Consider the following 22,095-nt stretch of genomic DNA (forward strand, 5'->3'; position numbering starts at 1 on the left):
TCACTCATCCCCAAAGAGGGTGGTATTTAAACGAAGTTAAAGGGTAGCAAACCAAGAGGGCTGACCTCATCTGGAATATCCAGACGTCTCCAATGGCAGTTGCTCGTTCCCTCTGTCTGTGTGGTCCATAGTATTATTGGCTCCCATGATAGTGTCCTGATAATTGCTTTGAATTTGCTTTGTCCGATTTTTCTGAATATGGAGATACAGACCACCCAACTTATAAAATGAGCTAAAAAGACATTTTCCTGACTGATGTGATATAGTCTCATGTCTATTACACAGAAGAATTATTGTGTAGCCAGAAAAAAAAAAAAAAAAACTGATGTTAAAAAAAAAAAAAGCTCCCATTTCCCTTTTTAAGAGGTCTGAAACTCTAACAGTAATGGAAAACATTTTTTAGGTCACCCATATTAAGTCAAGGGGACTTGCAAGGTAAAGATGGCCATCCATATTGAAAATGCCAAAAAGAGATCATCAGGATAACAGCTTGAGAAACACAGTCATGTCCCAGGCACCCCGTGACCATGAGTTACTTGAGTGTTACTGATGACCACAGTAGTGATAAATTCTGTTGACCTTGGTTTGTGGGGATTAGCTGACCCAGGAGAAATCCCAAACGGGAAAAAGGACCAGCAGAAAAGAAACAAAGCAGCTCTCAGAAATCTGTTCTCCATCTGCCCTGCTAACTGGAACCTCTACTTCTCTCTGCAGAGTATGTACACCTTCCAGGGGCTATCACACACCTTCAGGAATATGCCAAATCACACACTGGTTAATAAACAAAACTTTATTTTCCTTTAATACAAAAATTAAATAGCAAAGTCGTTTTTTGTACAGTGATAAATTAGAAATTTACAGTACAGACATCAATGCAGACATACTTTTGTACATCCTAAAAAGCAGGGCCCATTTCCTTTACGGTTCAGCAATTCATTCAGGGCACGTGTAGCAGGAGTTTGCCTGGTACCTCTATGCCAAACACCTGAAAGTCCCCCAGGTTGGCCTCCAGGTTCCTGGCGCTGTGGCATGGCGGACGATCCAAGAAAAGGCCAAAAGCAACCACCGTGACTATGCCCAGAGCAGGGTGTGTCACGTTTCATCTTCGCAGATATTTACTCCACCTGCCTTACGAAGAGCTCAAGGGGCCTTCACCCTCTAACCTTCCAAAGCCTCACAACATCCCTGTGAGGTAGAAAAGATTCAGACCCACCAGCATACCCCACTGCGAGAGACCCAGAAAGCAGCTAACTTCTCCCAAAGCCCCCAGGGCAGGCAGGGCCTGAGCCGATGCGCACGATTTGGAAACTTTCCCCACCTGGGGGAGAAGCTGGACTGACTTTCGTGCGGGCAGGGCTGCTCCTGCCCCTCTTTTCAGAAGCCTTCTGGGATGACGGTGGTCATGTACTGAATATTGCAGGAGATCAAGGAGATACAAACGCTTTAAGGACATGGCTCATATAAGATGCAAACAGGTCCTCTACAAATCACCTGGGTGAGTACTGGGGACTTGCTGATGCAAAGAAGACAGAAAAGGCAAATCTGGAACAGAAACAGGCTACTATCAGGGCAACTGGGCTTACCAAGGGGAAGAGGCCAGTCAGGGGGATCCACAAGTCACCTCGCTCCTGATGTTGCTAAGTGTGCCATTACTGCACATGCACATGGCAACAGGCAGCAACAGAGATCTATCCAGCTACAGTGAAACTAAATCCATTAGTGAAAGCTCTAGAATCTGATCCTTGATAGGAGCAAAATACTCTGAGGAGTTTCCAAGATCTGTGACCTAGCCCTGGAGTACAAAATGATAACCCAGGTCCTTTGCCAAATATAATGCAAACTCAGACAGGGACTCTGAACCCAAATATAACAAAGGAACACAATTAATTGTCAAGAGTCCAGTGACTCCACATGATTAGCTGGAATAACAACCCTCTCCAAGGCCCCCCATCAGAGAATGATGTTCAGGGTAGGCAGAGATGAAGAGGTTCCTTCCAGAGTCTGTGCTCTAGGACTCCCTTTCCTAACTGCTGCTCTGGCTACCTCACCAGAGCCAAAGGCTGCACTGTCCTACTGAAATCCCTTACACCAAATCTGTACCTCCTGGGCTGAGGTTGCCAGATTCATCACTATGTCCTGAAGCCCCAGCCTGGGTCCCAACACAAGGAGCACTGAATGCCATGAGCAGGAGCTGAGGGTGACCTGGGAGGGCAGAGTGGAAGGTGCTGGATAGAATCACAATTCAGAATAGAAGGCAGAAGCTCCCCAGATTCTGGGTTTGGGCAGTACAGGTAAGTGACGCAGGAAAGTCAAGTCTGAGTGTCTCAAGGAAGTAAAAAGTGTCACTGCTTCTCCGATTTCAGGCCTCTGAGCAAGCTGCCAGCTCAGAGGCAGTCTCAGAGATCAGGAAATGGGCCTCCATAAAGGAAAAAGGATATGAATCAACCAAGTCGCTCAACCAGATGGTTCTGGCCAGTTCCACCCTGCCTCTTGTTCCTCTGCCCTGAGGTTGGCCTTTAGGAAGCAGGAGCAGAGAGCCTGCCAGAAAGAAAGTTGGACAGAGATGCCCTCGGGCCCTGGTTCATAAAAATCTCTGGGGGCTAAGGGATTTTTATAGAAAGCTTCAATCGTACTACTTACCTAGATTTCAGAAAAACCACCCTCGCCTTTTCTCTAGCAAGATGCTGTCTGTCCTCCAATACACTTAACACAAGTCGCATGGAACATCCCAAGCCCTGAACTGCCTTGTCCCCAAAGAGGCAGAAGATGCAGGCGCTTGTGTCCTTACAGTCTGTTCTCATCATCTTCCTAGGGAATTTCTCCAGAGATTGTCACGAAACAGACCGTGTGCATTCTGTAAAAACTCCTGTAATTGATTTGAAGGCATTCTGGGAAGGTGTGAGAAATGTCTTAAAGACAGAAACCTGGGAAGAGGTTCATGAAATGGAGGCAATGAAACAGACGGGAATTTGAGGAAGCTCTGCCCCATCACAAAACCAACAGCAAAGTTCAGCAGACTCAGGTATTACCTACCCTAGACCAGCTAGAAGAACAGGGTTTATCTCTCATAACATCCCTTCATGGGGCTTTACACACAGCTGGCACTCCATACACGTGCTGCTGATGCTTCACTTAAAAAAAAAATTCTAAGAGGTGATGGAGTCGCTTGAAGGTCATTGGCAACTGATTCCTCAGACACAAGTTCCTTTCCTGAAACCAAACACTCTCCATTGTCTGGAATGTGAACAGAAAGTCCTATAACCCCGTGGCATTGCTAAAGCTGATATGATCCAGTCTGTACCAACAGCCCCTTCTGAGCAAATACATCTTCTCCTGAGAAGGCAAGAGGTTTGCGGGACAGACATGGCAAGCCCCAAAAGTTGTCAGAGCACTAGCTCTGGTTAGTACTAGCTCAGGTAAGTAAGACTCAAGTGCTCTTTCATTGTTATTATTATGATTTAATCATTGACAAATATTGAGCACCTACTCCATGCCCAGCCCTCTGCTAGGTACTGCCTTGGTCACACAGTTACTGAAGCATTACAAACTCTTATAGTCCAACTGCAAGGCCAGTCCCTTCCCTTCCTGGAGCAACTCCCAAAACACCAGAGTAGAGCGTGAGTAAGGGCAGGCTCCGCCCCTGGGTGCATGCTTAGAGCCCTGCATAGCTATGGGAAATGTTGGAAGACAGCACATTTTACATTTCGTAAGCAACGCAGGCCCCGATGAAGTGAAACTGGTTCTTTTGGAGACCCGTTCTCATGCTCCAGGGCCTTGATGCTGAGTCCAGTCAAGGTACTCAGGCTGCCATGGAGCACCAGGACCATCTGACCCACTTAGTTCTGTCTTCAAAGCCCCAAGAGTCTCCCTTCCAAAACACTCAATGAACCATATATGCATGTTGATTCAGGAACCACACAAACACAGAAGAAAGAAGGAAGGAAAATGTCAAACCATGGGCATAACATTCAAACCAAAAAAGAAAAAAGAAAGACACGTTTATTTCCAGATTTGGGAATTTTGAGTCCCTGGAAATGTTTCTCCATAAAGAAGTGTGATTTAAAAAAAAAAAAGCTTTCTTACCTATTTGAAAAAAAAAATAAAGGCAGGAATTAATAAATAATGAGTCATTGCAGAACAGTTGCTAAAGCAAAGACAGGTATAAGTTACAAGGAGAGCAACCTGTGACAATGTCAACAATTTGTCCCAGAGATTTGGTGATTAGAAAGCCTAAGGCTGGTTAAGAGAGAAAGGCCAGTTACAATTTTAAAAGAAGTGCAACTTTTGAGAGGCTGCTGGGGGGTACCCCCTTGTGAGGAACGGTAAAGCATAAATTTTAAAAGCTTTGGATACCTTTGCAAAAGGCAATTAAGACCTGTGCTGTTAGAGTTTGCAGTTCATTTCATATGGTCTACACTTTATTCCCTGCTAACCAATCAAGCTCCTGGCTGGCATTCTGGAGATTCATTAAGCACCATATAAATACTGCAGGCCACACTGCCTCCAATGAAATCTTATAAGGAGCCTTTGCCAATTACTAGGAAACAATTATGCACCAAGTAGTTGGATTAGCTGTCCTTAGCTCTCTTTACAAAACTGAATAAGACTCCATTGTGGTAAGTAGACCAGGCTCTGATAACATTCTTACGCTAAAGGAAACAAGGCACTATCATTCTGAGAATGCAAGTTGACCATAGTTTTAAAGTCAGTTGAGTATACTATGTCATGGTCCAAGAATGTGCTTTTAATTGTAATTGACACACACAAATTACACAGTTAATCTGTGTGAATGCAAAGTTGCCAAGAAACTTAACATTTCAGCTCTTCCAGACTGGCGTCTGCATAGATGCAATCACACAAAGTAAAATATATTAAGTCCCCATTGCTCAATGCAATAGGTCTCCAGGGTCGGTAAGGTAAGTCAACTTAGTAAAATCTCATTTTCCTCTGAATTAAGTGATTGTCAGAAAGTGAATCACCCTTCCCTTCCCTTCATTAGGCATGCTGCAGTGCAAAAATTCCTATAAAAATACCTTTTTTGAGTCATTAGTGTACAACGAAGAAAACAGCAGCAGCCTAGAACAGAGACGGTGAAATTTAAGAGAGGAAGAGAGAGAAGAAAAATCCTGTGGATACCTCATGTGTGTTAATACAGGACTGTTGTTTGTTCAAACAATTCTGTTTTATGACAAAGGCACTGAAAGATTTTGACACCACCTCTTGGGAGTGCAATCCACCAAGTTCCAAACAGCAGACAGTGCACCACAGAAGATGTTTATGTTAGATCAGCCAAACTATAAAACTCTTATAACACTTCTCTGAACCCAGCCTTTCCAGTGTTTATAGATCACTTTGCTATCTGAAAGACCCAGTTAGTATTTAAAATTTAAAAGGGTTAAAAGAAATTAATCTGTCTCCCTGCAAGTTACCAACTCACAGCTCAAATCCCACCCTGTAGGGGAAAACAGCATTGCCCTGGACTTCCTGGAATCTAGGCAGGACCTCCACACTCCGAGCTGTGACCTGCTAAAGTGATCAACATTCTGATTTTTCACAGCTTTGAAAGCCTCTAACTGGCTTTTCCATTTTGGATCATTCCAAAGTCTGCAGCAAAATGACTGGTTTTATGTTGGTGGCGTGGTCGGTAGAGACGGTAGATGGGGGGGGGGGGGGCTTAAATGTTGCTGGATTCACTGCATAAAACTTTTAGTAGCATCACCACTGAAACGCTGGCATTCCCCCATTCCAAATGAGGAAAGCGTGGAGGCTGGCTGGCCTTAAACCACAGTTTCATTGCCTTTCCCAGGTTTCACCCAACCATTCCCTCTCTTCTCTCTCTTTACCTTCCCAGAATTCACCAATCTGTTGGAGCACCTCTGCCACGTGTGAAGAGTTTTGGCAGACCAAATCCACATGCCCGAAGTGATGCCCACCAGCAAAGACATAAAAATTTTCAACATCTCTACCGCCATATTGGAATCATCTGCAGAATACCGGAAGAGCGCCCAGTTAGAAATTTCATAGAAATAACAGGCAATTACACAGGTTGCAGGAACCGTATACAGTACTGAGAAGACCCCAATCTTGACCATCAGCCTTTCTAACTTGTCTGTCTTTGTCCCATCCTTTTGAAGATTTGACCGAATCTTGAACAAAGCCACCAAACCTGCTGCAATGAACAAGGTCCCGATCACCAAGTAAGTGAAGAGGGGAGCCACCACGAAGCCAGTGAGGGCATCGAGGTTTTGGTTCCCAACATAGCACAGGCCCGTCAGCTCATCCGCATCCACCAGTCTCATAATCAAGATGACAATGGTTTTCACTGCAGGAATAGCCCAGGCTGCAATATGGAAATAAGAGCTGTGCATTTCAATGGCTTCATGACCCCATTTGAGTCCAGCTGCCAAAAACCAAGTGAGTGTCAGAATAACCCACCAGATGGAGCTGGCCATTCCAAAAAAGTACATCAGCAAGAAAATTATTGCACATCCTGTGTTCTTAAGTCCTTCTTGGATGAGAACGGGTTCTGCTGCCTCTTCAAAATCGCAGGATATCCTTTCCCGGCCTACAGTCAGCCTGACAATATAAGCAATGCTATAAATATTATAGCACATACTGAGAAATATGATGGGGCGCTCAGGGTAGGAAAACCTGGACGAGTCGATGAGGAAGGTCAGCACCGTGAAGGCAGTGGAGATGAAGCACAGGCTGGCCCACACGGCCATCCAGATGTCGGTGAACTCCTTGGCCGAGCGGCTGTACAAGCCGGCGTCATAGCCACACTTGAGGACGCAGTTCAGGCTCCTTTTCACCCAGATGTACTGATCTGAATTGCTTCCCACGGAGTGACACTCTTCCCCAGGCTGCACGGGGGTTTTGTGTGGTAAGGGCACCTCTTCATCACCTGGCCCTTCCATGCACATGTGGTTGTGGTCGTTCTGTGGTGGGAATTTACTGCAGTTCAGGCTCTCCGGCCAGGCAAATCCAAATTCCTTCAGGACGGGCTCACAGCGTCTCTTGACTGAAAGACACATGCCGCCGCACGGGCCGATGGGGATGTTGATCTTCTCTGTGCACATTGGCACATAAACCGAACAAAGGAAGAACTGGAAAAGTCATGAAATGAACAAAGAAAACAATGACTTGGAAGTCTGACCAAATGCCTGTACAGAGCTGAGCCGAGTGCTTCCAGGCAATGTACATATCTACTTTGGAACCAGCCTACAGGGAGACTGTCTGTTTGCTCTGACCTCAAACAAGGGCACCTCATAATCCAGCACTTACACAGGTTTCTCAGTTGGGCTCTAATAATCCTTTCCAAAGGAACATAAATAAATAAATGAGGAGAATTACATAATCCCTTTTTGCATAACACTTAAAGAAATAAACCTTTAAAAACTGACTTTCAATCTCCCTCCCTTTTCAGATTCTATTTGAAAGAGCTGAAGAGGCTAATCCAATGGCCCAGTGCTTTAGGTGATCGGGTGGTATCTTTTTAATCTCCATTTCTTTATCGCCATAAAAATAAATGTGAAAAAAAACACACATACACAAATTCCATTAACATTCCCTTTTCTTTCCTTTATCCCTTAAAATTATTCTTTTAATCAGTCTCACAATGAGATAGGAAAAGTCCCCATTGAGACACTGTTAGGCTCAAGGATGAGATGCAGACTGAGGTCTCTGGTCACCAGGGGTTTATTTGGCCAGGTTTCCTCAATGAATAATAATGAAGCACAATAGGAAAATATAAATGTTAAGTCCCTGAAACTGCACTACCAGCAGGGGAGAGTCCAGTTGCTGTCCTCAATTCCTCCAGCATTGATAAACAGTCTGCTTGGCTCCTTACAGATGTTGTCTATGAAGTCTAGAATTACAAGTAACTATTTTCCAGCATGTAAAGGGATCCAATCCTGTCCTTCAAAACAGCTTGGCTGCTTCCCCAGGATACATGTAATTAAAAATATATATCCCTGCAAAAGTGTTTCTCCAACAAAATTGCCACTGATGTCAGGATATGTCCTGTTTCCAAACTGAGAGCTAGAGGATCATTTTTTAAGCTTTTATAACCCAATTCTAAAGTCCTGAAACTTCCAAAGGGACATTTCACCAGCAACAGGTCTAATCCCAACCCCATCTTTCCAAAACCACAACCCAACTTTTAAAATGACCTATGTAAAAGCAGGCACCTGGTAAGTAAGCTGCATGTCTGTTTCTTATCTCTCAGAAGTTACAGCCAGAACCACAGATTTCTAGCCTGGGCAACTAACACCCCCCCACCCCAACCCCCGCAATGGCTCTCTGTTCTAAATTTCTAAAAATCACTCAGCCTCACCAACCAAAACACAACCAATGTTAACACTTCTAAAATTTATCTTGCTGTCTCCCCGGGCCCCTCCCCACCAGGAATTGGATGTTATTTTAGTGTTTGTTTTTGCAAGATTATAATCACCTTGTATATGCAAATTCTTCCTACAATTACTATTGTAAGATGAACATTTTCTTGATCATTACATAAGCTTTAAGATTTTTAATGACTGCCAAAAAAAATTCTTCCAACATAGAAACTGCTTTTCTATAACTTTTACTTTCCCTCCAAGCACGAAACCTGCCTCCAACCCGGAGAATAAGAACTCAAGCCAACCCTACCGTTCCTTCCTGCGTGACCTCCGGCACCGCGTGGGAGGGCGGGAGGAAGGGGTTTCACAGAAGACCGCGCGGTAGTGTTTCACTGAACAACCCACCCCCCAAAACATGGGGGAGACAGGCCGTCGGTGAGGGACGGGAGGGGAGAAGATCCAGTCTCCTATCTCTCCTTCCAAGTCTTAGTTAGCAGCAGCTGGCGGCCCTGCTGGGGACTCGCCCACCGAGCAGCGGCGGCTGGAATCCTTGGCAAAGATAATCCTTAGCTCCACTGGGGTTAGGGGCTTGGCCAGACATGGGTGGGCAGGGGAGAAGAACGGAAGGGTGGGGTGTAAGAGAGGGTTCTTTTCACAGGCCAGATGACTTACACAACTTTTTGGCTTCCAGTCTCAGAGAAGGGACAGAAAAGTGGGGGTGGGGATGGAAATCACTTTTCCAGGAGAGCTGCACCCCTCGGGCCAGGGAAGGAAGGGGGCAAGGGGCCGCAGCTGGCAAGGGCTCCACGAAGTGATTTTGGGGGCCGTCCCTGCCCAAGGGGTCCCGCCAGGAGTGGGGGTGGGGTGCCCACCTGCAGCTGGCTGGAACAGCCGTACTGGATGAGCGGCGTGAAAGTTGTCAGCTGCAGTTCGGCGTCCGTCTGCAGCTCGTGCCCCACCAGGTTGGGCATCTTGGTCACGTTGTAGCCAAGGTTCTGGCACATGGAAATGCGGATGGGGTCGCAGCGCCGCTCCTCCTCGTCTCCGAAACCCCGCGCCGGCCCCAGGAGCAGGAGCAACTGCAGCAGCAGCCCTAGACGGAGTCCGGCGCCCCCGGGCGCCCCCGGGGCGCTCGGCCCTGCGCCCCGCCAGGCCATGGCCAGAGCCCGGGGCAGCAGCGGCGGCGGCGGGGGCGGCTCCAGCAGACACCCCCAGTTTGCACGGGGGCGCCGGCTTGCCCGCGCTGCTCCCAGCTCCGGGACAGGGAGTGCGATAAGGCGCCAAGGGCGACGAGGGAAGGGCGGCCGGCTCTCCAACAGCTGCGCGCGCCTGTGTGGGATATTAGACGGCCCGGGCCGCAGCCGAGGAGCGGACTGCGAGGGTCATGGCTGCAGGCGGCGAGCCCACAAGCCGGCGCCGGCCGCGTCCACCCGGAGTCTCGGCGAAGCCCGCCAGCACCAGCGCCGCGCCGCTCTCACCGCCCCAGCCCTCGGCGGCGCTGGAGGTTCGCTGGGCGGTGGCGGCGCGGGACGGACAACGCACCTCTCCAATGGCCCGGCGCCCTGGGCGGCGAGGGGCGTGGCCGCGGGCGGGGCCGCTCTCCCGCTGGAAGGGTCAGGCCCCCGCCCGCCGGCCCCCTCCTCCGGCCCTCCCTCCCCGAGCGCCCCGCCCCGCTTCCCGGCGCTAGCTTTCCTCCCACCCTGACCCGGGCGCCCAGGGCCAGGCGGGGATGGAGCCGAGTCGCTCCTGCCTGGGCTGCCGCCCCCACCCCCAGGTGAGAAGTGCTCCTGGATCAGTTTCCCCTTTCGTTTCCTTCTCTTTCCAGCTGTCACCTCCTCTGGTGGTCACCTCCCCAGTGGGCAGAGAGCCCTACACAAAGAACTTGGGATCTGGATTTACACCGAGTGTAGCTTTAAATCCCGGCTGCGTGACCTTGAGCAAAGTGCCCCACCTCTGGGCATCAGTTTCCTCGTCCGTGGAGCAACGCCGAGGCGCGCGGCTCCCCGCACCGTTCCTGGCACGGCGCGGTTCGCAGCTCGGTTCCCAGCCAGCGCGCAGCGGTGGGAGCGCGGCCGCTCTCCCCGCCCCCCGCCTCGGCGAGACCTGCGCCCGGGAGCTGCCTGTCTCCAGCCGCGAGTGGGGGAGGCGCCCCGGAGCAGCCGGCAGCCGGCGGTCTCGCGCTCCGATTTCCTCGCCGTATGAAATGAAATTCCACAGGGGGATTCGAAAGGAAATGAGACCGGGACGCTCCGTGCTTCTCGGCCCGCCGCCCTTCCTGTCTCGGGGACACGGTTTCTAAATAAGGTTGGGAGGGTGAGAGGGCGGGAGGGGAGAGGCTTGACCTGAGCACTGTGTGCGAGGAGGGCGCCCAACCGCCAGGCTCTGCTCCCCTGCAGCCTTACTCCCCTTTCTGCCTGATTACGCTTCTAGCTAGGGTCCTAGAGGTCGGGAGATCTTGCGCCCTGGGTTCCAATCCAACTTTGCTGCCGCGCATTCGCCGCCCCCAGGGGCTGTGTGCTGGTCACCCTCTCCCTGCTTTCCAGTCGATCAGGGAAACTGCCAGCAGGTGGATTCCTGACCCCTGTCCTTGTCGGCTTGACTGTGGTCAGGCTCCTGTGCCTCTCTGGGCATATGTAAAAGAGAGAAGTTCATGTCTGCCGCACACGGTTGTTCCAAGAGTTAAATGAGGTAACTCCTGTAAATCATTTAGCACAGTGTCTGGCACATGGTGCTTGCTGAATAACTTGGTGGCCGTTGTTGTGCTTTTTTCCTGGAACAGCCGGGGGAGGTCAGTTATGGGACAGCCTCTTGCCTTCCAGCCTGGTGCTGAAGAGATCAGCAGCTCAGGTCTGAGAATCTGTTGGTAAAGGGACTTCTACTCTCTTCCTGAATCCTTTAGTCCAACACTTGCCACTGTTTTCCTAGACTTTTTTTTTTAATTGTTATTACTTTATTTGACAGAGAGAGACGGAGATCTCCCATTGGCTGGATCACTTCCCAAATGCCAGCAACAGCTAGGGCTTGGCCAGATCAAAGCCAAGAGCCTGGAACTCAGTCTCCAGTCTCCCATGTAGATGGCAGGGACTCAACTTCTTAAACCATCATCTACTCTCAGATCTACATTAGGTGTACAGAGTCTGGACTTGAACCCAAATGTCCACCTGTTTTTAATACATGTTCGTGTCCTCCCATTTCAGCCAATTTGTCACATCTCAGGGGCTAGGTGCACATTAGAAGGATGTCTGTGCCACTAATGTGGCACTCATTCTTTTTAAAATATATTTATTTCATTTGAGAGGCAGAGAGACAGAAAGAGAAATCTCCCATCTGCTGGTTCATTCCCCAAATCCCCACACAGCTAGGGCTGTGCCAGGCTGAATGAAACCAGGAGCTAGGAGCTCAATGTGGGTCTTCCATGTGGGTGGCAGGGACCCAAATATGTGAGCCATCACCTGCTGTCCCCCATGGTGGCCATTAGCCAGAGGCTTGAATTGGGAGCAGAGCCAGAACTCAAACTCAGGTACTCTGACATGGGAAATAGGTATCCCAAGAGACATCTTAACCACTGCACCAAATGCCTACCCCTTTACTTTCAGACAACCATACCTGGCTGAGGATAAGAATGAGGTCAACTTCTTTTTGGTATTTGGCTCTGTGCCTGGAACTGTGCAGAGCATAAAGAAGCTGCATTGTCTTCAGTCATCGTCACAACCTCCTGGTGAAGGGGACTCTAGTAGAATCCTTAAGAATTAGGATACTGAGGCTTGAACCAAAGTAATAGACAATGACTGAACCAACCACATCAGGGCTCAAGGAAGGCCCTTTAAAGATGGAAGACAAGTTTATTTTCCCAGAAAAAAATTCCTGGCTGGAAATCAGTTTTTTCAGTAGTAGGGTTGAATCTTCTGTGTGCCTGTGCTGAGTAATGCATGAGATCATTGGTCTGCAGAGATGAATAAATGATCAGATGAACAGATCAAATGATCTATTAATCACTTGGCCTGCAGAGATGAGTACATCAGATGAATGGATGTTCTTCTAGGACCACACAAGAGCAGACAAAGAATGTACTAACAATAGAAACTCAGTGTGGTAAATGCATGGATAGAAAACTGTGGGTAGACTGAAGGTAGAGTAGATGAGCTTGAAGGGCTACTCAAAGGAGGAAGACCTGCAGGATTCTGAGCCACTCAACACAGAGGAGTTAGTGTGCACTTGGCACTTCTCCTTGAGCAGCATGGACAAGGGGGTACGTACTGTGCTGAAGACATGCGATGCATTCAACAGTGAACTCCCTGAGATCAAGCTGGAGCACCTGTGCACCACAGTCTAGCACATGGAGGAGACATCACTAGTGCAGAAAGAAGGAGTACCATGATCAAACCAATAACAAGCAACACACATTGACACTTAGTCTATGCCAAACTCTCTGTTACATTCCTCCTAATCGTTATTTTATTTCATCATTAACTTGAGAAAGCTAATGTTCTGAGAGGTCAAGCAGTTTGCCCAAGATCACACAGTAAGTGGTAGATAAAGCTTCAGATGCCTATCTGCTGGTCCTGTCCTCTGTGTACAAGATACTGGCAGAGGAAGCTGCCTCACACCTGGCCTAATCCGCAGTCAAAGATGACCCCTTGGGAGCTGAACCTCTTGCTCCCTGCCTCAGCTTGTCTGAATAAACTGTCTCTTTTGAGAACTCTTGAAGAAGCCCCTTCCCGTCAGAAGCTTTTCCTGTCAACAGCTTTTCTTTCTAGGCATAGAACTCATCGCAGGTATTTTCCAAAAAAGAAAGCCAGAAGAATCACATTTCAGTGTGAATGTGGAAAGAAAACAAAGACCAGGACTTAGAGCTAAGTCTGAATGGCCTGGAGCCTACAGCCCCCACCTCGTGGGGGTGGTTGATACAGTCCACAGTCTGCCCCTGGTGACAGGCAGGGCATGTTTGTCTTTGTTACAGAAAACACTTCCCTGAGGGAATTCCAGGCAGAGGGGTATCCACCCTGTGACATGCACAGTGTTTCTCAGAGGAAAAAAATAGGCACGCCTGAGTAGGACCTTCAGGTAACCTAAAGCAGGGGCCTCCCGGGGCAGGTCCCTGGTACAGCCTCTGAGGGGTAAAGATGCAGCTACTTCCACTGCAACAAACATGACTCTGGCGGGGCGGGTGGGCAGTTGGAGGGCCCTCTATTTGCATCTAATGAGAGGCTGGGTTCTAATTAACTCCTGTGATGTGTTAATTTTTCAACCTGACATTTTCTGCTCTAATAGATTCTTGTAATGGTTCCTAAATTAAAGGCTGCATTGGGAGACTAGCGTTTAGGTTAAAATCCACCACCTAAGGGGGTGGGAGCCATAAACATCCTTTCCCTCCTAAGGAAAACCTCTCATTTGCAGTTCTTTGCTAACCCAATTAAGTGCTGAAGTGGTCACCCCAGAGCCTGCTTTTTATTTCCTGCTAAACAATCCAACTAATCCATATTCAGTAGCTTCCAAGAAAAGTCCTATTCCAACCACTCATGAAGAAACCAGCTTCTTAGAATCTAGACAGAACATTTGGAACTCACAAAGAGCTGTCTTGATAGAAAATGCAAGAAAGTGTTTCATTAATACCCTGTTTGGTTTTTGAAGGGAAAATTCACTGGGGCTGAAACACTGTAAATATCGGGAATTTACCGGAAACAACAAAAGCATAAAGATAAACCGTGCCTCATCCCATCAGCTTATAAACAGTATGAGTGCTACTTCTTTCCCTGTGCCCAGACCAGCCATAAAACAACAATGAATCTACTGGTAAGGTGGAAGGGAACACTGATTTTAGTTCAAGTTCAGAAGCAGAGGTCCCACGAGATTAAGTAACAGGTATTAATGGCAGAGCCAAACTCCCTTCCTGGCCTATGGCACTACTCACCAGCAGAGAATTGTCATTTCGGAACTTTGCATATCAAGGAGTCAAAAGTTCCTCATACTCACATATTCAGCAAGCATAAGATTCCTTTGGACATTTTTGTTATTGGATGGGCATGGTTTAACTTACAGACTGATAGCTATGAACCTCCTTGGGAGGCAAAAAATTATGTGAACACATGTTGTACCTCAACAGCCTGGGTTCCTTTCAACATTTATCAGTTAAGCTGCTAGCAAATGCTTAGTGCAGGGTTATTATGTACATTTCACTGAGCTGGATACTAGGGGGTATGACATATATAAAGGTGATCCTTGCCTTCTTGAAACTTAAAGTCACATTGGGAAGATTAAGACACAAGACCAAGAGTGAAACAAATTTGTGTATGGTGACATCCTTTTTCTTAGGGTCCCTTAGCCCCATTCTCCCTTGTTATTGTAGTTAAGATTTTGTATTTGGTTTTACTTTTTTTTTTTTAGTGTCCTTCACTACTGAGATCAGAGGCTGTGTCTTGTTCAGCACTGTACTCCTGAACAGCACAGAAAAATATTACCTGATCCATAGGAGACATTCAATAGTTATTTAATAAATAAATGAAAGGTTCAAGCTATAAGTGATTCCTCAGGGGAAAAAAAGGGCCTCCATTGTGGGCTGGGTATGGGTAGTCACCAAAATACAATCTGATTCCAGAATAGAAATCACTCTTGCAAGTCAGGCATGGCTCACAGTTTTCATCAAGTATGATGTTTTGCCAATTATCTTTTTTTTTTTTTAGTTTCCTATGCCCATTTTTAAACAAAAGCAGAAAAAATATCTTGGCCAAAATTGTTCAATTTAGAAGCACATATGTTTCTTCATTAAATGAATAAACCCAAGACATTTTCTTATCACTATTTATTGGCTAGTCGACCGCTCATCTCATTATTGTCAGCTGAAGCCATTAGGAATCATATATGCCACAGATAGGTGGTAAGTGCAGGGGTCTCAAGCCAAGGCATTGTAAGTCAAGGGATCCTGTGTAACTGATAAGTTTATAGAAAAATTAGAATGAGATTACAAGGAGCGTGTAAGTTTCCAAGTGACCTGGGGAAGTATGGGAAGGAAGGTGCATGTAATAATATTTTCATAGGCAGCACTGTCACCAACTGATACACATGAGGGATGAATAGGAATAATGATAACGCTAAATAATAACCAAAGGATGAACTAGTCATGTGTTGTACATAAGCATTCGCTAGACTAGAAAAAGTCTCAGCTGATGGTTTTAAAACATGGCCTCAATGTCTTTTACTCTTCCTATCAAGGGGCAGGGTTTATGCTCCCTACCTTTGCATCTGAGAGGGACAGAATCTTCTAACAGTAGAGTGTGCTGTAAGTGACACTAGGTGACTTTCAAAGCTAAATCATAAAACTCATGCAATTACTATCTTATTTGCTAGAAAATTCACCTTGGAGCTCTGAGCAGCCCTGTAAGTCATTCAACTATCCCAAGACTGTCATGCAAAAGGCCATGTGCAGGCTTTCCATTTGATAGGTTCCAGATGAATCTATCTTTCAGTCATTCCAAGCCAGGTGCCAAAATGTGAATAAAGAAGCCATCGGGGCCGGCGCTGTGGCGCAGGGGCTAAGCCGCTGTCTGCGGTGCTGGCGTCCCATGTGGGCGCCGGTTCGGGTCCCGGCTGCTCCACTTCCCATCCGGCTCTCTGCTGTGGCCTGGGAAGGCAGTGGACGATGGCCCAAGTCCTTGGGCCCCTGCACCCAGGTGGGAGACCCGGATGGAGCTCCCGGCTTCGGATCGGCTCAGCTCCGGCTGTTGCGGCCATCTGGGGAGTGACCCGGCGGATGGAGGACCTCTCTCTCTCTCTCTCTCTCTCTCTCTCTCTCTCTCTCTCTTTCTGCCTTTCAAATGAATAAATAAATCTCTAAAAAAAAAAAAGCCATCTTAAATGTGGATTCTATGGCCACAGCTGTTCCTTCTCCTAGTTGTTTGAGTCATCCCATTGTGAAGCATAGAACAACCATCCTTGCTGTGCCCTTTCCAAATTCCTGACACTCAAAATAATCCATGATAGCTATTTTTTATGCCTATAGGTTTAGGTTGGCTTGCTGGTTAACCACATACAATCAGAACAGACTTGAATAATATGATATCAAAGAAAAATATGACTCAGCTAGAAAAAGAATGAATATCAACCAAAATGGTGAAAAAGGAGTTTATATCCTCTCTCCAGAAGAGGGATGACATGTTTACAGTTTTATGAGAGACAGTTGTGACACGTGAAGTGGAAGCATTGTTTTCTTACTATCATTATTTGGAAGTTAAGTATGGTTAAGAGAAGTGTAAATGAGGCCAGAGCTGCGGCTCACTAGGCTAATCCTCCGCCTGCGGATTTGGCACACAGGGTTCTAGTGCTGGTCGGGGCACCGGATTCTGTCCCAGTTGCTCCTCTTCCAGTCCAGCTCTCTGCTGTGGCCCAGGAGTGCAATGGAGGATGGCCCAAGTGCTTGGGCCCTGCACCCGCATGGGAACCAGGAGAAGCACCTGGCTCCTGGCTTCGGATCAGCGTGGTGTACTGGCCGCAGTGGCCATTGAAGGATGAACCAATGGAAAAAGGAAGACCTTTCTCTCTGTCTCTCTCTCTCTCTCACTGTCCACTCTGCCTGTAAAAAAAAAAAAAAAAAAAAAAAAAAAAAAAAAAAAAAAAAAAAAAGAGAGAGAGAGAGAGAGAGAGAAGTGTAAATGAATGTTAAGCTTTCCAGGAGTGGAGTCTATGGCCTTTTCAATATGTCAATTTAACTAACCTGGGGCTAACTGTCCTAGAATTCCCTTCTCTACATGATCCTAGATTGGCTACCAGAGAAATTGGCACAAGATCGGGGAGGTAGACATGAAGCTTGTTTTTATATTCTGAAAGTCAGTGTTGGGTTCCAGGCTCCACAGCAGCTCATGAACACTGTCAGTGATCTGGGGACTTGCATGGTGGCATAGGGCAACACCCAGATCTGTAACTTACCCTCCAACTCCTGTCAGTCTCTTCCATCATCTTATCTGAATTTTGGGTCAGGTGTGTGAGTAGCTCTGTGGCTAAGGCTTCCAGCTTCTGCTGATCACCTGCATGATCAAGGTCAGAGGAGGATATAGATATAGATATGTAGATTTTCCACTTTTTCTTTGATCTCCCAAACTTCTTACCTGGCCTGGCTGATCTTATAGTGACTTCAGGCTTACCACTAGACACAGAGCACAGAGGCAGTGCCTTGCATTGAATACCTTTCTTTCTTCTTTTTTTTTAGAATATTTTATTTATTTGAGAGGTAGAGTTACAGACAGTGAGAGGGAGAGATAGAGAGAAAGGTCTTCCTTCGGTTGGTTCACTCCCCAAATGGCCGCAACGGCTGGAGATATGCCGATCCGAAGCCAGGAGCTTTTTCCTGGTTTCCCATGCGAGTGCAGAGGCCCAAAGACTTGGGCCATCTTCTGCTGCTATCCCAGGCCACAGCAGAGAGATGGACTGGAAGAGGAGCAACCGGGACTGGAACCCTGTGCCCATATGGGATGCCGGTGCCGCAGGCAGAGGATTAACCTACTGCGCCACGGCGCCAGCTCTGAATACCTTGCTTTCTTCCACCGTTTTGTAAGGTCTAGACCTTAAAATAAGTCCTCTATTCTACCTCAGCCATAGTGACTGCTTCTCTGATCAGATCCTGACTGACACCATAAAGAAGAAACAGAGGATGTTAGCACTTGGAAACCACCTCAAGTTAGATCATCTACTTCTCATTTAATGAATGGGGAAACAGAGGTCGCTAATTAATTTACCTAAATGGTACATAAATAATCAGCAGTTGAAATAGTTTGCTCACCGCTGCTTATATCTATGATTTAAGTGTGACAGGCTTGCTTGCTATACAAGATCATTTCATCTATAGACAGTGCTTAATTGAACCCCTCTGTCGGGTACGGTGCTAAGTGTGCTACATAGAGCATTCATGTAATCCTCCTGACCTCCAGAGTCTGTCCTGAATCTCAATCACTCCTCTCCATCTCCACTGCCATAAATTGTCCAGCTCTTGGAAGTTCTCTCCTGGATAACTGTTTCTTCATGGGTCTCACTGCTTCCACTTTGCTCAGTAAATATCTGTTCTTTTCACAACAAGAAGAATCTTTTAAAACCAGCTCATGTTCTTCTCCTGCTTAAAACCTGTCACTGGCTTCCCACTGTATTGTGTCTACAAGTGAGAACAGGTCTTATCTCCCTTCCTTTTCAGTTTTACACTTTTCCTTGCTCATTAGACTCCAGCCCACCGGACTTTCCCTCTCTCCCTAAATATGCTGAGCTAGTTCCTGCAGAGGATCTTTGCTCTTCTCTCTGTTTAAAATGTCTCTCATGGCTCTTCCAATGTCTATTCCTTGCTAACAAATGTCATTTCCTCTGAGATACCATTCCCTGAACACTCATGTCTCATCCTTCCCCTCAACAACTTACTCCTTAGCCCTGTGCTATTTTCTTCACAGCACTTGTTGATGTATATCACTGTCTCGAGTTTTCAATTGTTTATTTTCTCTCCCCTAACTAGAATGTATCCTTGCCTTATCATTATGGTAAAGTTAAATCAGTTAACTATTTACTGTGTCTTTATCATATGCATTGCCAGGGTAACTGAAATTCCTCCCCCAAACAGGGTAGAAGTGAAGGATCAAGCATTTATCACATCCTGCAGTTTCCACATGCCTGCAGTTTTATTAGACTATCCTCCCATAACCCTCAATTTTCCAGTTTCAAGAAATTGACTGAATTGTAGGCTTCTTTGCCTTAGTTTTTCTTTATTTTCTCTTTTGCAGTCAAGAACCCAAATTTATAGCATCATTCCTATGCTTTTCTAAAACAAGAAGGGTTATATTTTAAGAAAAGAATCTTCAGACGCATGCAAAGAAGTTAGCAGTTGATAATATCTGTGAGACTACCAGTGACCTAGAAGGAACCTTCCAGCTCATCTGCTGCCAAACCTCGCTTAACAGATAAGGAAGCTGAGACCCACAGAGTGGAAATGACTAATGGAAGACAGATTTAGCACTAGATATCCCTTACACTGCTTCCAGGACTCTTTCCACCTTATCATCTGCCTTCTTTCTCTTCTTTTCTCCAGAAACCAAGACTGCTGTGAAGACTAGGTTATGGGTAAATAGCAACAACCTGAGGCTTCAGATTACCTGGGTGGGGTGTCAAGTCATAGATCCCTCTGGATGGCCAGGTCTTCCCCTGTTTTCAAGAATACTGCCTGCCACATGCTTTCACTCACTCAAAATGAATGAGTTAGCCCTATTAGTCCTTCAAGTGGTCAACACGGTACCCTTACCATCCCGTCTCTTCCTTGTCAAAACATTATGTTTCAGGAAAGCACTGGATGGAACGCCTTTCTGTTTTGTGTTGATGCCTTCCCTGAGGGGCACGCTAATGAGGTCTGAATCCCAGCATCCCCATTAGACCAGACTGGTCTACAAATCTGGCTATGGGGCTCAGAAAATGTCAGAACTGGGAAATGTCAGAACTCCTTAGAGACCAAAGAGTCTACCTCATCATTCTGCTCTGCAGAGAAATGAGGATACAGGGAGAAAGGAAAGTGGCAACTGACTGCACATTGGTACTGGAGGCTAGCATAGAGCAAGGCTAGCACCCAGGTTTTCTGACTTTGAAGTTCATGACTTACTCCATCACACTTGAGCCCCCAGGAAAGGATGCTGTCTGATCAATAATATCTTTTATCAAGGACATGGAGAGAGTCTGTTTCCTCCTCAGACTGAAACTCTGCACTGTAACCATATCCAGGAAAAATAAAAACAAAACCAAAGTTTCCTTATCATCCTAGGGGATTTATGAGACTTAAACAGATAAATATATGAAGGTCCTCTACCACTGGACTTAGAAAATACTATTATTGGGCCAAGTGTTGTGGCACAATGGGTCAAGCCACTGCCTGCGACACCAGCATTACATACTATCAGAGTGTGGGCTCAAATCTCAGCTACTCTGCTTCCATTCCAGCTCCCTGCTAATGCACCTGGGAAAGCAACAGAAGTATCTGGAGCCCTGCCACCCATGTGGGAGACCAGGATGGAGTTCCTGGCTCCTGCCTTCAGCCAGGCATAGTCCTGGGCTGTTGCAGCCATTTGGGGAATGAGCTAGTGGATGGGAGATTTTTTTCTGTTTCTTCCTCTCTTTGTCACTCTGCTTTTCAAATAAATACATCTTTTAAAAATGCTATTAGCTGTCTTCCTCCCCATGTTATTGAGACATAATTGATAAATATCACCTATATTTATGGTGTACAGTTTGATGTTTTGATATATGTCCACATTGTGAAGTGATTATCACAATTTAGTTAATTTACATACTCATCACCTTATATAGATAGCATGCTTGTGAACTGTGAGAAAAATATTAAAATCTCTTAGGAAATTTCAAATATACTTATTTTTTTAAAAAATATTTATTTTATTTTTTTGAAAGTCAGAGTTACACAGAGAGAGGAGAGGCAGAGAGAGAGAGAGAGAGAAAGAGAGAGAGAGAGAGAAAGGCCTTTCATCTGCTGGTTCACTCCCCAGTTGGCCACAATATCTGGAGCTGCACCGATCCAAAGCCAGGAGCCAGGAGCTTCCTCCGAGTCTTCCATGAGGGTGCAGGGGCCCAAGGACTTGGGCCATCTTGTACTGCTTTCCCAGGCCATAGCAGAGAGCTATACCAGAAGTGGAGCAGCAGGGACTCGAACTGGTGCCCATATGAGGTGCCAGCACTGCAGGTGGCGGCTTTACCTACTAAGCCACAGTGCCCGCCCAGGCCATTTTAAAAACTGGGTTTTTGTTCTTGTTACTGAGTTGTATGAATTCCTTATATCATTTAAATATTAACCCCTTATCAGATGTATGGTTTTTTCTCATTCTGTAATCTGCCTTATCCTTTGTTGATTGTTCCCTTTGTTGTTCAGAAACTCTTTAGTCCGATGCAATCCCATTTATCTATTTTTGCTTTTGTTTCCTGTGCTTTCTGGGTTATGTCCAAAAATTCATTGCCCAATATCAAGAAACTTCTGGGGGGCAAGCATTGTGGTGCAGAGATAAGCCACCACTTGGGATACCTGCTTCCTATCTCAGAGTGCCAGAGTTCAAGCCCCATCACTGTTTCTGATCCAACTTCCTGCTAATGCACATCCTGAGAGGCACCAAGTAATGATTCAAGTGCTTGGGTTCCTGCTACCCACATAGGAGACCTGAAAGGAGTTCCAGGTTCCAGGCTTCAGACTGGCCCAGCCTCTCCAGTTGCTGGCATTTGGGGAGTAAACATGCAGCTGAAAGAACTCTCTCTCTAAGGGCTGGCGCTGTGGCGTAGCGGGTAGAGAGGCCACCTTCAGTGTCAGAATCCCGTATGATGCCGGTTCCAGTCCCAGCTGCTCCACTTTTGATCCAGCTCTCTGCTATGGCCTGGGAAAGCAGTAGAAGATGGCCCAACTCTTTGTGCCCCTGCTTCCACGTGGGAGACCCAGAGGAAGCTCCTGGCTCCTGGCTTTGGATTGGCACAGCTCCAGCAGATGCGGCCAATTGGGGAGTGAACCAGCAGATAGAAGACCTCTCTCTCTCTCTCTCTCTTCCTCTCCTTCTCTCTCTGTGTAACTCTGACTTTCAAAATAAATAAGTAAATCTTTAAAAAAAGAACTCTCTCTGTCTCTCTCTCTCTCCTCTGCTTTTAAAATAAAGCAAAATAAAGAAAGGTCTTCCTTTTCCATTGGTTCACCCCCCAAATGGCTGCTACAGCCAGTGCGCTGCCACTGGCGCACTGTGCCGATCCGAAGCCAGGA

At 46.7% G+C, this 22,095-nt stretch overlaps 1 protein-coding gene across 2 annotated transcripts; it reads right to left on the reverse strand.

Annotated features, from left to right (window-relative positions):
- Positions 1-775: 775 nt before the first annotated feature.
- Positions 776-9,826, reverse strand: FZD4 (frizzled class receptor 4). 2 transcript variants are annotated; one of them, XM_002708648.5, is made up of 2 exons: positions 9,212-9,826; positions 776-7,106 (listed from the first exon to the last, which is right to left on the reverse strand). In XM_002708648.5, the coding sequence occupies exons 1-2, from the start codon at positions 9,494-9,496 to the stop codon at positions 5,778-5,780; spliced, it is 1,614 nt and encodes a 537-aa protein (XP_002708694.2). In that variant the 5' UTR covers positions 9,497-9,826; the 3' UTR covers positions 776-5,777. The 2 variants fall into 2 exon arrangements, with proteins under 2 accessions (XP_002708694.2, XP_069932600.1); XM_070076499.1 differs by lacking the exon at positions 9,212-9,826 and adding an exon at positions 8,650-9,000.
- Positions 9,827-22,095: the final 12,269 nt, after the last annotated feature.

The sequence above is a fragment of the Oryctolagus cuniculus genome, chromosome 1 (genome assembly GCF_964237555.1).
Source record: "Oryctolagus cuniculus chromosome 1, mOryCun1.1, whole genome shotgun sequence".
NCBI classification, from domain to species: Eukaryota; Metazoa; Chordata; class Mammalia; order Lagomorpha; family Leporidae; genus Oryctolagus; species Oryctolagus cuniculus.